Source organism: Sinocyclocheilus grahami, unplaced genomic scaffold (assembly GCF_001515645.1).
Source record: "Sinocyclocheilus grahami isolate Dianchi unplaced genomic scaffold, SAMN03320097.WGS_v1.1 scaffold1761.1, whole genome shotgun sequence".
In the NCBI taxonomy this organism is placed as follows: Eukaryota; Metazoa; Chordata; class Actinopteri; order Cypriniformes; family Cyprinidae; genus Sinocyclocheilus; species Sinocyclocheilus grahami.
The window spans coordinates 52922-71055 of NW_015506940.1; the positions used below are offsets into that span (position 1 = coordinate 52922).

General features: G+C 36.9%; 1 protein-coding gene across 1 annotated transcript in view; it reads left to right on the plus strand.

Annotated features, from left to right (window-relative positions):
- The window catches only part of LOC107572492 (protein FAM19A2-like), a 62982-nt gene that overhangs the window by 36942 nt on the left and 7906 nt on the right, over positions 1-18134 (plus strand). Inside the window, exon 3 of the mRNA XM_016258916.1 lies at positions 17256-17405. Within this exon, the coding sequence (XP_016114402.1) occupies positions 17256-17405 (150 nt within the window). The remainder of the gene's footprint in view (positions 1-17255; positions 17406-18134) is intronic.

Genomic DNA, 18134 nt, shown 5'->3' on the forward strand with positions numbered 1-18134 from the left:
AAAGCCTCTCTTCACAGCATATGTATTTATTTAATCAAATCACAGCCTTTGCAATATGATATTGCATTAAGCCATATCATACAATTTTGGATTTTAATTAATCATGCAGCCCTAATTGTTGAGATCTGTTCTTCATTTGAGTCTTCATTTGATCTCCATTTAGTCTCATTGCTTCTGTCTAGGAGAGACCACTGAGATTTAAAAGTGATAACTTTTGTGATTTTTCTTTCTGAAGTTTCTTGTCTTGATGGGAGGGCAGCGTTAGGTTAGTGAAGCCCAGTTTCAGACCAACAGGGATGCCAAAGGAGAAGGAGTCACAGAAATCTCATTGTAAGTGGAAAGCTGCAAAGTGAAAGAGAAGGAGAACCCTGGGCAAAAGGTGGAAGATGTGAATACACATCGCAATAATGAGACCCCGTCCACAGGGGCCGAGTGGCAAACAGTAGCAGACCAGGAGTGAATAGAGGAAATCATGTTTGAGCACATACATGTATAGTATATCCTTTCTCTGTGCCCACTGGGGACAAACCGAAGCAACAGCGACAATTAATCTCCTGTTATCGAGTCAAAGGCCGACTCTAAATAAAATCATGCAGCTTTTCAGGCACAGCAACAAAGATAGCAACAAGTTTAGGAGGCCCCATCCTTCTCCCGGTGGATGTGTATATGTGCGGTATGTCGGAGGTAGAAAGGGTGATTGATTACAGCGCTAGTTGCCCAATCATTCACCCTGCGGTGGGGAGAGAGTGGCTTTCCACTTGACGCCGGGTCTTCGGCTCCAGGCTAGCACAGAACTAATCACAGAGTAACTCCCAGCAGCTCGGGGAGGTCAGGCCAAGGTGTTACCCAGTAAACAAACCTCTTTAGCCCTGATGTTTAAGAGAAGTGTGGGCCTCCTGCTGCTTTAGAGAGTCAACCTCTCAGCACACCCTTAAGAGAGCACAGATCAGCCCAATAACACCACAGGGACAACAGCAATGCCAGGACTCATTAGTTAGTCATGAGAGAGGGAGAGAGAGGGACTGGGTAATGTTCGAAGAAAGAGGGCAAAATCTGGCAACTTAAAAAAAAAAAAAGCAGAAATGCCTTAAAGTTCTAGTTGTTTTGGTGGTCTCGTTAATAAACATTGCCAAATTAAACGTGATTTTTTTAATAGCTTAGGAAATATTTGAGATCAAACTTTGTCTCAAATATTTATTGTGGGCGCTGCCTTAAAAAATGCACAGCAATGTAATATTCTTTAATATTCATTAAAACAATAAAATTACTTGAGAAAAAATTTATTAATAAATACATACAAATATTATACGTTATGTTTCACACAATATAACTCGTTACATTTTTTCTCACCCATTGACATTTTTGGGTGCAAAAAAATGCTAGTTGTTGGAAAAATTAAGTCCTTACTGGAAAAGCAACACTATTTTGAAATCAGTTGAGCTACTGTTATACTATTGAAAACTGTAATTAAATTAGTTGTTAATTGTGCTGTCAAACCTGAATTACACTATTTCTTGATACAAATGAGACTTTTGTTCTAAAGTAAGAACTGATATCATTGATATAGAAAATAGGAAAATATTTTCTATATATTTTAATAGTTTATATTGAAATTTCTGACATAGACTTTGGTGTCTTGGTAAATTTGAGCTCAGTTTAAGAAACTCAAAGTTTAGATTACCAGCATTTATTTCACACGAGAAATATACATTTCTCAATGCTGTCTAGGAGAAACAGGTGAGCTGATGTTTATTTGTCATTTATGTCCTATGTGGTGATCTTGAAGGAGCCGTTGCATCTGTAAAATCTCTTTATATAAATTCATGAAGCAATAAGATCATCTCTTACTGTTGATTAGATGGAATGTTTCCCTCCTCTGCTCTCCATGTTAATACACAGCAATCAAGTACTTTCTGATTTGTTAGTCAGTAGCTGCAGGGGGAGATTCTGCAACGCACGCTGGAATAATGGAGGCGTGAAAACCACATTGCAAGAGCCGATTATCCGATTTAATCTGACAGCTGGTCTCTTTTCTTCAGATACAGGGCTTGAAGTGATACACTATGCAGGTCATAAAGTTAGAGATGTAACTGGTTCTGGAAGAATGTTCTGTTGATGTAGAGATGAAATATGGCCCTGAACTGAATTGAATTATAAAGACAATGAGATCATCAGAATATTTCACTCTGCAAGGTTAACTTGCACATACCCACTTACACATTAACGCTTGCAATTGTTTAATTCGCTTAGTGTGGTCCAGTTAGCCCTTGCTAGTAGATTTCATAATTACACAATTGATACTGTATCTCTCTCCAGGTATTATAGATGGTCTTGGTTGATATTATTAAATTACAAATGGTTCCTTGCTGGCGTTGTTTAGTTAAATGTTACTTTAAAGGTTTTAAAATAATCTTTAAGGTAATTTCCCTATTCACTTACATGTCACTGACAGCAGAATTTCAGCCTAGAGTGAGCTTGTATGTCTACAAGGGAAATTGTGCATGCCTCAGTGCTCTCTGTGTAGAATAGCGTAGCTATAGCTTGTAACAGGAAAAGAGGAGAAGAAGACATCTCAACAATTGGACTGTGACATTTCGGTGTCTGCAGGGCAGGTCAGTGTTTCCTCTGGGACACTGGACAACTTGGAACACATTTCACAGCATACTGAGCTAAAGACATGATGTAATATTTGAGGAGATGGTGAAATGATAGATAGATAGATAGATAGATAGATAGATAGATAGATAGATAGATAGATAGATAGATAGATAGATAGATAGATAGATAGATTGATAGATAGATCGAAAGATCGATAGATAGATCGATAGATCGATAGATAGACAGATAGCTAGATGGCTAGATGTGCTATAAGATACAGTCAATCGATCAATAATAGATATTATAGATTACTGACATTTCGGTGTCTGCAGGGCAGGTCAGTGTTTCCTCTGGGACACTGGACAATGTGGAACACATTTCACAGCATACTGAGCTAAAGACATGATGTAATATTTGAGGAGATGGTGAAATGATAGATAGATAGATAGATAGATAGATAGATAGATTGATAGATAGATCGAAAGATCGATAGATAGATCGATAGATCGATAGATAGACAGATAGCTAGATGCTATAGAATGCTATAAGATACAGTCAATCGATCAATAATAGATATTATAGATTACGATAGATAGATAGATCGACAATAGATGCTATAAGAGACTATAGATACTATGGATTAGATGGATAGATAGGATAGATACAGATCGATAGATAGACAATTAGCTAGATACTATAAGATATGATCGATTGATCAATAGATCGATAGATAGATACAATATACAATAGATACTATAAATTATTATAGATCAGTGTCGGTGAGCTAGTGTTCCTCTTGCACTAGTTTCTTATCATTATGACTCATTTGACTTTTCATGCAGTAATCCCGCTCATACACCAAGCCTTCACCCATGAGTAGCATCTCATTAGTAGCTATTGAGACATCCTGATGGTCAGTCTGTGACTCCGAGCAACATGATTTCATTTCTATTTTGGGCCGGAATAAAAGGGGATCATAATGATTTTAACTCGATCGATTGATCAATAGATCGATAGATAGATACAATATACAATAGATACTATAAATTATTATAGATCAGTGTCGGTGAGCTAGTGTTCCTCTTGCACTAGTTTCTTATCATTATGACTCATTTGACTTTTCATACAGTAATCCCGCTCATACACCAAGCCTTCACCCATGAGTAGCATCTCATTAGTAGCTATTGAGACATCCTGATGGTCAGTCTGTGACTCCGAGCAACATGATTTAATTTCTATTTTGGGCCGGAATAAAAGGGGATCATAATGATTTTAACTGATGGAGGCAATTAGCAGAGAAGTGCTGACAACAGCGGTCTAGCGGGCAGTGCTGAGAACAGCACAGTAACATCGCCATCACGAAGCTTTTAAAATGACTCACTGCAGTTTTTTAAAAAGGCTCACATTTATGTGTTCTAGGACCCAGCAATTTTGGCCATCAATTTTGAGATGATAAGTGTGTTTTTTTCAGTCTCTGGCTGAATTAAATACCTTAGCTTTGGATTTTTTTTTGGTCTGAGTCATGCAAGATAAACTCATGCATTTCTGCTTAAAGGTGAAGACCCAACTGTATGTATGTTTTGCAAGACCCGGCTTTCCATTAAACATATTTTATTGGACTGCCCTGCTTTTATTGCTAGTAGACGATACTTTTATGTAGTAAGCTCAGTTAAGGACTTGTTTAGTAAGATTTTACCAGAAAAAAATGTCATAGAATTTGTATTAAATGTAAATGTAAAACACTGTATATTCTTAGTTGTTGTATTTATTTTATTGTATTTATGCAACTCTTGTATTTTAAAGAGGCTGACATGGCATTGAAATCTTAATTTTGCAAGTGGCCTTAGGTTTTCTTTGCTTTATTAAAGAGTGCTTGTAAGAGGTCTTTAATTTTAGTTTACCATTCAATATGTAGCTTGTCAATTATTATTTCTAGACGGCATAAATATTGATAATATTGAAATCAATATTGCATGGTAAGGCTAAACAAGGAAACAAGCACTCTGTAAGTGATTTCGAATGCACACATATACATTTGCATGGTGACATTCAATCAGAGTTTTAGAACTGCAGCACTGATAATGCAGACTATTTTTTTCTCACAGTTTGTTTGCACACCTCCAGTAGAGTCGCATTTTATGGTTCGAGCATGGTTCTATTTTCACCCAGCTGAGGATATATCAGGAATATATCTCTCTCAATATTTCTCTCTCAACTCTAATAAGGAATTGCTTGCTGTTATTACTAGAACAGATTGCCCCAGATCATAAATTAAAGATATTTGGATTAATAACTGTCCCTTTGAAACTACCCACTCAATAAGTGCAAGTAATAATACGATATCAATCCTGGAAGACATTTACGAGCAGGCGTCCTTCGCTAAAGGAGACGATGCGAGAGATCTATTGTGAGAGATGCTCCAAAGGGTTTGTGGATTTCTCGGGTTGTTGGTTCCCTCCCTCCCTATATTAGTTTCCACTACACCTCACCCCAAATGTGTTACTTTGAGACTTGTGCAGTTTTATAATGAATTCTATCAGTCGTCCATGTATTCAGTTCATAGCATGCAATTGCTAAGTGCCTGAGCAATTCAAGCTAATTCTTGGTCTTATTGCAGATGATTAGTTGGTACACTTTGTCAAAGAAGACATGTTTGTCTTGTTTTACTGAGTAAAACAATGCAATTAAAAATAATAATAATAATTATTATTTTATTTTATTTATTTTAATGTACTGTTTCACTCTGGAAATGTTGCACTATGGAAAGATGACTTAAATCGAGGCAGCTGAATTCAGTAAGCAGTTTTTCAATAGTAATATTTGCACCAAATTTAGCAATATCAACTAGTATGACGCCGCAATAAAAATGTATTATGTTCGTCCTATTTCCAGTGTTGATTCTACATAATGCAGCAACATACATTCCTATATTTGTAAAGTCAATTTTCTAAGCATCTGCCTAAAGGGTTGTAACCCCTGGATGCAGAATCTTACTCCATAGTCCTCTCAGGTTGCTCGGAGAACATCTGTATATTAATGTACTCCTAAAATAGAGCAGACATACAGTACGCATTTAAAATTTAAATGTCTTTCTCTTCCAAATGAACCTTTTGAGTCAGAGATGCTTAGAAATGTAAATTACCATGAATCTACATAATAGCACATGTTAGACTAACAATATTGCTTCAAATTTGGTCCCAACAAGCCTAAAAGAGACTGAACTATTTCTTGTTGAACAATGCTACTGGCATACCCATACCGATATGGGTAGTGTTTTGGCACCTTGCTGCAATCTTGGTTTCCCTGAGTGAGACAATATTTGAGAATTACAACACACTCATGCTTTACTCTCAACTGGACGCATATCAGTTTTGCAGTGATTAATTTAGCATTCCTATCTTACATGCAGTCTAATCCCTGTCTGGTGACCCACAGTGATCAGCGATACTACTAAAAAAAATGATGCTGGTTAAATTACGCAAAACAAAATGTTCAGTGCCAGGGAGCAGTGCGGTGTTCTCAAATGTGAATTAATTATGACCAGCAACTACCATTCAGTAGGTTAATGACTCTTGAACAGACCTCAGTTAAAGTAATTTAAACTATTGAGAATTCATAATTGTAATATTTCACCTCTGGCTAGCGGCAGCTTTGCTCAACAGTCATTGTAAGTTGGCTGATTAACAATTAGCACTTGCAATATTTCACCTCGACCCGAAATGGCGTAGTTGAATGAGTCCGAGCTAGTCATGGAAGGTTTTATGGTGGTTTTGGTTGGCAATCTACTCTGACCTTAGACCTTAGACCTGACCTTAGAAAAATAGCACCTTTTGGGTTTGTTATGGGTGATTAAATAATTACAAAAACATTTTTTTGATGGTACAGTATACAACCTTCAAAGCTAAAAGTTACATTTGAAAACTTAAAAAATATATGATCTTTTAATACAGGCCAGTTAATATGTTAAATTTGGATCATGCACTATATTTTATGCCATTCTGAATGGGAGCGAGTTTGTTTATTTCAGTTCATGGGCTGTCTCCTTTCCGCCTCAGTCTGTAGACGACAGCACAGGAAGCTGATTGGTGTTGTTTGTTACCACGGCAGCATGTGTGATGACATCTCCCCTGTCAGTCATGTTTTGCAGGCTCAGAGGAGAGTGTATGTGTTTGTGTGTGTACGTGTGCATATGCGAGATATAAAACACTACTGACACTTTGAGGGTGGGGACAGCATGCTATTTAGAGCAAACATGACTGTAGTGAGAGGCAGGATGCATTCGGAATGAATGAACACGATGGAAAACCAACACTAATTTCTATGCTCATAGAGGTATTAGGCTATATATGGCTCCGAAATGTCAAAATGCACTATAAATGTAGTCCATTTAAGTATTCTTTTTGTGTATTCTGATATATGACTCCTATGATATCCACCATACTGTAATAATAAAACGCCAGCCTTTATAGAGAACGTGTTTTTGTTTCACGCCGTCATTTCTTTCCCTCCCATTATTTTCCAATAGTGTCAGGTGCTGTGATGTGAATGGTATTCAGGAAAGCTTCTGACCTGGGATCCTCCTCTAATGGATGGGGAAAGTAACAAAAAATTTAAGCTATCTTCTTGAAAGCGAGACAAAACAAGAACACCCAGACAGACAGGTGTAATAAAAGTCTCAGAAGTGAGAAAAGTAGAATTCTCTGCTCAGTCCCTGAATAAACTATGGAGCAGCCAGGGCTGCTATATATATTTTAAAATGTATATTTAAGCACTAATGTTGAAGAGTGAACTTTGTATGAACTTTGTATTACAGCGCCTCTTGTAACTCGCAACTTATTGCCACCTTAGGAACAAAATACTTTGTATTCCTCATTTGCAAGTGACTTTGTGTAAATCTGCCTGCAAAATGAATACATGTTCATATGCCTTTATATTTATATTCAATATAAATTATTGGTCAATAACTATGCCCGCTTGCATGGTAAACTGAAGTAGCCCTCCAATGTGTTATTTTCAGAATCTGCCAACATCCTTTCTTTGTTTTACAAGAAAGCTATGAGAATATTTTGTGCGCAAAGAAAACAAAAATAATGACTTTATTCAACAATTTCTTCTCTTCCATGTCAGTCTTCAACGCATGTTCATGACAGTACCACAACGCATGCATGTGATGCTGCTGATGCAGAAGCCGGCGTTCTGACATAGAACCTGGATGCGCTGCGCTTTGTTTACAGTCAGAGGAATGCACATGTATGCATCGTGGTTCTCTTGTGTATGGCGGCAGAGTTTTCTGTGTGCACAAAAAGTATTCTCGTAGCTTCAAAAAATTGCGGTTGAACCAACGATGTCACATGGGCTATTTTAAAGGGGTCATATGACGTTGCTAAAAATAACATTATTTTGTGTATTTAGTGTAATGCAATGTGTTTATGCGGTTTAAGGTTAAAAAAACACATTATTTTCTACATACTGTACATTATTGTTGCACCTCTATGCCCCGCCTTTCTGAAACGCGTCGATTTTTACAAAGCTCATCGCTCTGAAAAGCGAGGTGTACGCTGTCACTGATTGGCCAGCTATCCAGTGCGTTGTGATTGGCCGAATACCTCAAGCGTGTGACAGAAATGTTACGCCCCTTACCATATTGTGATGCCAAGTCCTGTTGTGACGAGGCAAAACCAATAAAACCCATTACAAACAAGGCATTTGTTGCATCCAGTGGGGACATAATTACTGATTATAATGACTTATACTGTCTTTTTATGCGTTGCGTTGCATATCACGGCGCGTAAACATAAAACCATGTCTGCATTTGTGATCGGAGAAACGACAAACAACAAGTGCTACTCTACACTGCTCAAAACTCGCATTTGAATCGTCAGTGGCAAATTCTTTAAATATGAAAACGTATTTACAGGCTGTGAGTCTGAAGAGCCAGACTGTCCTTTCAAAGTTGGAATTGCCCCACTTTATAGAAACAGCCTTTGTGCACAGCATTGTAGGCTACTCTACCAGGTTCAGGAAACAGTCCTCCATAAAATGCGCTGCACACATCTGAATATTTGGGTTGAACTGTTCTGGAACAGTGTTGTAAATACAACTGTCCTCTTTTGGAAGGCCAAACAAGGTAGTTTCGCTTTCACAAGGAAGCACAGAGCGTCTCCACGATATGGCGGCAGCAACAATTCTACAGCTAGAATCAAAGTTACACCTTCTTTCTTTGCATGAACATTTGGGCTGTGTTATGCAAATCTTCCCACACAGTGACGTAGACATGTGGGGGCGTGTTTAAACGAGGCGTTTTAGGAGGGCGTGGACGAGTCTTAACTTTTATAAAGAATATCTCTTTGGATTTGAGACTTTAGTCTTTGCAACTTTAGGGATCTTATCTATGCACAAACAGCTTGTAACACTCCAAAGAGAAAGGAAAACTTGAAATTGCATCATATGACCCATTTAACAATGTCCTTACTACATTTCTTGGCCTTAAACGTGTCAGTTGCATTGATGTCAGAAAGCTTTCGGATTACATCAAAAATATCTTAATTTGTGTTTCGAAAATGAACGGTCTTATGGGTTTGGAACGACATGAGGGTGAGTAATTAATGACAGAATCATTGACAGAGTCATTTTTGGGTGAACTAACTCTTTAATGCCATTTCTGAAATGCTGTAATAGCAGTATTCCTCATCTTTACCTTCATCCACCATTTGCCAAGTGTATGTCAAACGGTGACAGCGACTCTATTAGTTTCAGGGTGTTGCTCTTTTTCACAACAACTGAAATGTAATAACATTCAGAGACCATTGACTGAGATAGGTGCGTGGTTCCTCAAGGGAGAACCATTGATCAGGGGCAGCCATTAATGGTGCAATGTAGAGATGGATGGTGTTGGACAGAGGTTCATTTGAGCCCTTGGCCGATGTGTTCTGAATCTGTCAGCTACAGCAATCTGTCACCAAACCTTTGGCTTGACCACTATGTGCACCTTGGTGTCTGGAAAAGGATACAGCAGGGGAAGGAAAGAGAGCCAGGGAGATCTTTCAAATGGATAAATATGATGAATGATATTTACAGAGGGAGAATGGTAAGCAATGATCTGTATCAGTATTTTGGAATCACTATCCCTGCCTCATTAAGTGGTGCGGTTAAGTGTTGACCCAGATTGCCAATATAATATTTCTCAAACTGTTTAAGCATTCATGTAAATACAGATTTGTTGATTATCACATTATGGTGATCTCACATATTAGGAAAAAAAATGTTAAAAAAAAAAAGTTTTTAAAGAGAAACAATGCCAACGGAATACTCCAGTTGTGTTAAATGATAATGATGCCAGTGATGTCACAAGGCATAATCAGTGAACATAGATGTATTAATAATGTAGAGTTGAGCTTAAAGGGGTCTAATGTTTATTTGCAGAAGGCTGTCTGGGATATGAAATGACTGTACCTTGAATGTGTTATTAGCAAAGAAGAATTTGTGGTGGCATAATAGAGGGTCAATCGATGAAGAATACAAACAGGGAAATTTACCAATTTTTGTGATGTAGATTTTAGTATGTCATGCTATTGTTAAAAAGCTTTTTAAATAAATAAATAGGTAAATAAAGATTTTATTCACATTTTGAATGACATAACTCAAGATATAAACATGTATATACAATTATACAAATTTGTATTATGTGTTTATGTTATTTAAAAAATGCTAAATAAATGCATTTGCAATACTACTGGAAATTTGGATCTTTATTAATTGTTTTTTAACCTTTCTGTGTGACAACAATTCATATAGTGAAATCCATTATTTAATATATTATTATAATTTTAATTTAATAATTTATTATTATTATTATTAGTTATTTTTCTCCCTCACATGTGAGATTTTCTATGATTACAAAAAAAAGTAACAAATCGTGACATTTTATCTATATTTATATACAAGTTATATGTATATCATATTTATACTTTATAAATATATTGTACATTTACATTTATGAATTAAATAACATGTTATATATTAAATAAGGAATAATATATTAAATTATGATAATAAATGATTGAATTATAATATATTAAATAATGTATTAAATCTCACCTGTGAGGGGGAAAAATTATTCAAATTTGTGGCAACATAGGCAAAGACTCCCAGACTAGACAGCCAACATACAGTACAGTACAGTTCCATCAAAAGCAAATGGTTATCATTTACAGGTACTCGTGTGTTTCTATTGTGTGCTTTTCAATTTCTGTTTACACCAGCATAAGGTTTTGGACCTCTGCCCAGACTCGCTCCTGTTTTGGGAGTGTTGACTTCATATTAGCCTTCGCTAACCACAGAGGTACTTTAGCCATATTTGTTTGTTGTTGTTGTTTTTCAACAGAACCTGAACGGCCATATCTTACAGGCGAAAATTTGCTGTCATCGCCCCCCGGCCTGGGCTTTCCACGCCTCGCTGGTTATCAGAGTGTGTCTTGTGTCAAGAAAAAACACAGCGTATTTGTGTCAAAGATCTGACCCGGTAAATAACATTTGATGTGACATCTATTCATTTAGAGTTTTTAGAGACCCTCTCGCCCCTCCCCACACCCAAACACCTCTGATCAGGTAACCAGTGCGGCGTTGAGATGGAGCGTTTGATCTTCCATTTTTGCAGTCCGCAGATGGCTAGCGCTCCTATAGCCTCATAACAATTTCATAAGTGTCTTGCTGTAAATTGCCATGGCGATGGTATGGTATTTGGGTTGCCACTCTGCTTCACTTTCTCTCTCTGGTCAAAGAAAAAAAAACAGGGAAGCATTTCTTTTTCTTTTTGCTGCAGTCACACTGAGTATGTGGTGTTAGGACAGAGTAGAGGAAAAAGTGCGCTCATTTCCTGTGGTGCAACTGGGAGAATGTGCTACTAGTAATGTGCTACTCTATGTAGTTTGACCACCCATAATCAAATGTAGCTTCACTTATTTTTATCGGTTGTTTAAGTTTGATGCTTTGATGGATGTTGGCTCTAAAATCTTGGCAAAAAAGTCTACAGGTGTAGGTTGGATGGAATAATTGTGTGTGTGTGTGTGTGTGTGTGTTTGTGTGTACACTGCCGTTGAAAAGTTTTTTATGCTCACCAAGTCTGCATTTATTTGAATGCAGAATATCCTTAACCATGCCCCTCCAACTGTTAGTTTGCTATGAGCGAGAGAAACCCCGCCCTCTTTTCAATATTCCATTTCAGCTGGAAATACATCACAATACTTAAGTAAAGTCGGCCACAAATTCCGGTTCACGCAGATTTTAAAAATACATTTTGACCATTTATTCTATAGATGATGATTATTGTTGTTCTTTTCACTAATGATAATAATAATACATATTGTTTTATATTTAGTTTGTGTACCAGTACTTTGATTTTCATTATTGTGGCGCAGCACTAGGTTTTGACCACTAAGTGCAGTGCACGTGTGAAAAGTGTGACTACTGTGTTCTTTTTAGATTTTTCTTTTTTTAGTGAAGGTGTTTTGTTGATGTGCCCGTGTGCTCTGCTCAGTGCACCATTGATGAATACTTCATGATGTTATTTAACTCTTGGATGACTAAATCAATATTACACTGTAAAAAAAAATCCGTAACATTTACGGTAAAAAAACGGCAGCTGTGGTTGCCGGAATTTTACCGTAATAAATACGGTAGCAACGTTTTAGGTTTTACGGTTTTAACTTAAATTTACAGTTAAATACCGTAATTTCATTAACTGATATAATATACCAACCTATTGAAGCACTGAAATCTGTTTTGTACCTTTGTAATACACTGATAACCACCAAATGCAGGAGGTGATGAGAAAGTCACATGATGAACCAAAGCCCATCACATGCAGCTTTTAAATAATAACATATATAGAAGGTGCACAGTGTCGTTCAAACAAACACTAAACACCATCATGGTGACACACATGAAACTGAAATAATGCAATAAACATTCATTTAACAACGTTAGGTGTAACTCACAACCATAATATACAAAACTGATAAGAAAAAACTAAGAAGAAACATAGTTATTTCAACAACAAAACATCAAATTTGAAATGTAACACAGGGAATTCTGGGAATTCCAATTTATGGTTATTCACTGTAAATTATACGGTATTTTTCACTTCCAAAAATGGTATACTACCGTAAAATTTATGTCACATGTATTGTCACATAATGTACACATTATGTACATTAATACATGTAATGTCCAAAACAGTTTTTCACCGTATATAGTAGGGGAATTTAGCGTTAACCATTTAACAGGTTTTTACTGTAGCATTTTTACAGTCTTTTACCGTTAAATTCACAGTCATTTTTCACAGCACACACACACACACACACACACACACATCCCTGCTCCATTGAACCGGTGAGGCTGATATTGTATGTCAAGCGCCTTGGGTTGGAGAGACTAGCAAGACTCTGGCGATGAATGTGTGTTTGGTTCCAGAATGAACCTACCGACTTCATGAATGCTTTAATGAATGTTTTTTAAGCATGTTGCATTAGGTATGTTGCAGGACAGGTTTAAACCTGCATCGTCAGTATTTTGATGCATCAGCCTTACTTCAAAATATCATTGCATTTGAAAGTAGTTTGATTTTAGGAGAAGTCTGCTTCTGCCTTCTTTTAAAAAAACAAACAATTATATAATGCAATGACATTTAACATTTTTACATGGTTTAGTACTTTTTTGTGCCACTGTATAATGTGATACAGAATCGAATCTTGTCTTCAATGGTTTATTTTTGCTTAAACAGACACTTTCACTGTTATTAGCTTTGAGGCTGCAAAGAGAGCTTTGCGTTTGAAACATATGAGAGGAGTTAACAGATATGAAGAGGCATTGTTATTGCTCGTGGGTAATTGTTGCCTGTCACATGAAACGAAAGCAGATTGTACTTTTAAGGACATCCCTCTATGCTTTTGTTTAGCATGGCAACATAATAGCTGTTTTGATGTGTCCTCGGCTAATGACGGTTTAATCATTTGTTTACTATGTTCGTCTGAGGTATATGGTGATATTTAGTCAGCCTTTGCTTTAACGGTTAAGCACCTCGCTCTTATTTTTTCCATCCAGCGTCTCCATCACAGTGTTTCTGGGTGGAAAAACAACCTTTGAATAGCAATTTTGTGAACACAAAGTCTGTCATCTTTCTCTCTTGCACCAAAGCAGAGGGTGGCTGTGTTATGCTAATTCAATAGGAGCTTAGCAGGAACATTTGATATGTTTTCTCTCCTTTTTTTGTTATTCATCAATATGTTCGCTGACTATTTGTGGAAAAAGAGCTGCTCAGCTCCAAAAAAGCCCATCAATGACAGACTGAAAAAGCACAGAAGTAAGGCATAAGGGGAAAAATGCCTGCTTAATGCTCATACTTGCATCTGAGGCAGCAATCTGTTCTGTTTTATTTTTAAAATGGCCTTTACCCTTGTGGAGAATGTCACACATCCCAATGATTTTACCCTTCAACTCGCATTAATGAGAAACTGCATGGAGACTCTCAGATCCTAACCACATCTGACAAGTGCCAGCAACATTTGCAAATCCTGTGAAATAACCATATGTTTGTCATTGCTTGAAAGACTTTTTGGGCTGTTGGAAAACCCATGTGTTTGGTTTTTCAGCTTTATTGTATTTGGAAAGGTATTTGGTATTTGTAAGCAAAAGTATCCAGACACTGTATCCACACTTAAAATATTATGAGTATCAATACATTCGATCAAATAAAATGTACTTTTTAAGTAAGTCATAAAAAAGGAGATTATTAGACTTGAAATAATACCTTTCAAAAGTTTGGTGTCAGTAAGATAAAAAAAAGAAATTAATACTTTTATTCGTCAAGAACTCATTAAATTGATCAAAAGGGACAGATGCACAATTATTATTTCAAATAAATGCTGTTATTTTGAACTTTCTATTCATCAAATAATCGTAATAATAAACGTTTCCACAAAAATGATGATGATGATGATAAATGTTTTCACAGCAGCAAATCAGCATATTAGAATGATTTCTGAAGGGTCATGTGACACTGAAGACTGGAGTAATGATTCTGAAAAATCAGCTTTGCATCACAGGAATAAATCATATTTTAAAATGTATTAAAATTGTTTTAAATTTTAATATTTCACATTTTTACAGATTTTTACTATATTTTGATAAATGCAGCCTTGGTGAGCATGAGACTACACACACACACACACACACACACACAGATAGATATAGATATACAGTGGGTACGGAAAGTATTCAGACCCCCTTACATTTTTCACTCTTTGTTATATTGCAGCCATTTGCTAAAATCATTTAAGTAAATTTTTTTCCTCATTAATGTACACACAGCACCCCATATTGACAGAAAAACACACACAAAAAAACAATAAATATATAGCTTCTCGCTTATTTTACCTACTAGTTTTGATGCGTTTGTCATCCATCTAGTTTGTCCATTCCTCACAGTCTTCATTGGGATGATGGTGCTTGTCAATGTTGCATCAATGGATGGGATTTTGGTTTTGAAAGCAGTGCCTAATAGCCGTCCCAGCTCCCATTACTGTTAGTGCCCCAATCGCGCCCCCTCCTGCTGCTGAGGCAGACTTTCCCTGACTCTGCCAGACGACCAGCCTGCACACCTTAAGTGAAACATATCGATCGCAGCTATTGCAAGTCCATGAAAATTTTGCACAGATGTCCAGAGAAAGGCACAACACATTCTTAGAAAAGGTCTCACATCAGTCGAGTATACAGAGCCAAGAAGTAGCTGTTTAATTCTCTTTGTTGGTCCTCGGGCACCTTGCTAAACACTGCCCACTTAATCTTCACACGAGCCAATTGCTCACGTACACACACACACACACACACACACACATACTGCCTATGGATTTGGTTGGCTTGTTTATGACCTTGGTGAAAGGGTTATGGTTTAATCAGTAGTTTGCACTGTTTCTCCAGGCCCTGCCGACCTATTCCTGCAGCGTAATGAAGGCTGCTGTCCTGAGAGAAGCTTTCCCATAGCAGGTCGAGAGCTGATCCGGGATCAGGTGCTCCTGTGTTGGTGCTGATCTCTGTGGCTGTGACAAAAACATTCTGTTCTAGGAACACAACACTTTCTTTGTTTCACGAATTTAAGTTGATTTCAGCGTGACCTCGAGTCAAGGAACAGGTTTTGATCAAACTGTTCATTTTAACTGGCAAATTTAAATATATTTATCAGATAATATAATTTACATTTATTAATTTGGCAGACACTTTTAACCAAAGCAACTTACAGTTCATTTGAGAAACATATGTGTGTACTTAGGGATTGAACCCATGACATTGTCGTTGCTGGAGTTTTTTTTAAAACATTGCTGTACCTGTTATTTACAATGTTTTTAAAGAACAGTTTGAACGATTCATTTTAGGATTTTTTATATTTTTGATATAATTACTTTCTTTTTATACATATTTTTAATGATTTCTCAATTTGTGAAAAATATTAATAAATAATGCCATCTAAATGTTTTTATAGATTGTTTTGTATTTATTTTAAAATAGTTATATGAATATATAAATATGTAAAATAAATATACATTTAATTTAATTTAGCATTTGACTTGACTTTTTAATCAATCATCCTTCACATCACTGCTCTACCAGTTAAGCCAAAGTAACTCATATCAGCTTGTGGAGTAACCCATCCCTGTTTGTTTTTCTTACAGATTTTTTACAAGCACTGTGCAGTTCAAAGGTACACAAATAAAGGCAGTAATGCACATTGAATGAGTCAAAGCAATCCTTTTCTATGAGCTGTTGGAACAAACTCCACCATTGAATATTCAATTTGCATTTGCTCAAACTTTTTAAAATTAACTTTGGCCCTTTAGTGTGTTGGAGCTGAGAGATAATTACACAAAGGGGGTTCAGCCCTTCACCCGCCAGCGTATGTATTGGTAAATCTCTGTTTTTCTCTTCCAAGCCCACAATCGGCCTGCCGCTTGACAGACCCTTTTGTGTGCACGTTAAAGGCTCTTTATTGATTGGAGGCAAAATGTTTTTAATGTTGTTGATGAGATTTTGAGATTGGCCAGCTAATGGGAAAATGGAGGCCCCTTTTTCAATCAATTTTTAACTCAAGTCTTAAATTGAAAATCTTTACCAATGCAATTACGGCTGATTTGAAAGGTACACTAAAACTTTCAAAATGTTTTTATACTCTTTTCTTTTCTCCTCAATTTAGAGCTTCAAAATGATTTGTGACTACACGCTTTTAAATGCTAAGTAACGTTCATCCCCGCTGTTGTTCAGTCATAGGTGAAGGATAAACAAAACAAAAAAACGAATAAATAGATGCAGAAATGTCCATGATTATCAATTAACCGTTTTACTTGTAATTACTAAAGTGAATCATAAAACCCAACCCGTTGATCACAGAGAACATTTTCTTCTGATTTCTGACCCGAGACAAATCAAACTGCTTGCATTAGCATTAATTAAATTGTACACTGCCTACACGTCAACAGATTCATTTCCATTGCAGCCACCGGCAGCAACAGAATATGCATTAATGCCTCATCGTTTTCTTTGTCGGCGAGGAGAGTTTGAAACAGCTGGTTGATTTTAATAGACTCTGTGTCCTTGTTGTTTTTCCTCAGTGCACGTCAAAGCGGGAACCTGTGAGGTCATTGCAGCCCACCGCTGCTGTAACAAGAACAAAATTGAGGAGCGCTCCCAAACTGTCAAGTGTTCTTGCTTCCCTGGGCAAGTTGCTGGGACAACAAGAGCGGCTCCTTCCTGTGTGGACGGTAAGACTGTTTTCATTTGTCTGTATGTATGTATGTGTGTGTGTTGTTTCTGCTGTTTGATTCTATTAAGCAAAGTAGTTCATTATTTATGTTTTACTTGAAAGATAGATAGATACAATTTTAGTATAACATTCATTTAAAGCATTAAAACTCACACACACACACACACACACACACACACACACACACACACACACACACACACACACACACACACAAACACGCACACACAAATTGTCTGGTCAGCTATCCTTGTGGGGTTGTGGGGTAGGCATAATGGTTTTTATACTGTACAAACTGTGTTTTCTATTGCCCTACACCAACCCTACCCCTAAACCTACCCCTCACAGCAAACACACACACACACACACTACAAATTGTCTGGTCAGCTATCCTTGTGGGGATTCTCCATAGGCATAATGGTTTTTATACTGTACAAACTGTGTTTTCTATTGCCCTACACCAACCCTACCCCTAAACCTACCCCTCACAGGAAACTTTCTGCTTTTTTAGATTTTCAAAAATCTTCATTCTGTATAATTTATACGCTTTTGTACCCGTGGGGACCACAATTTAGGTCCCCACCGTGACACGAGTCCCCATGAGTCTGTGTGTAGTCAGCTTTAAGTCCCCACCAGGATATATAAACCAGTACACTCACTCACACTCACACACACACACACACACACACACACACACACACACACACACACATATATATTCTTTAAA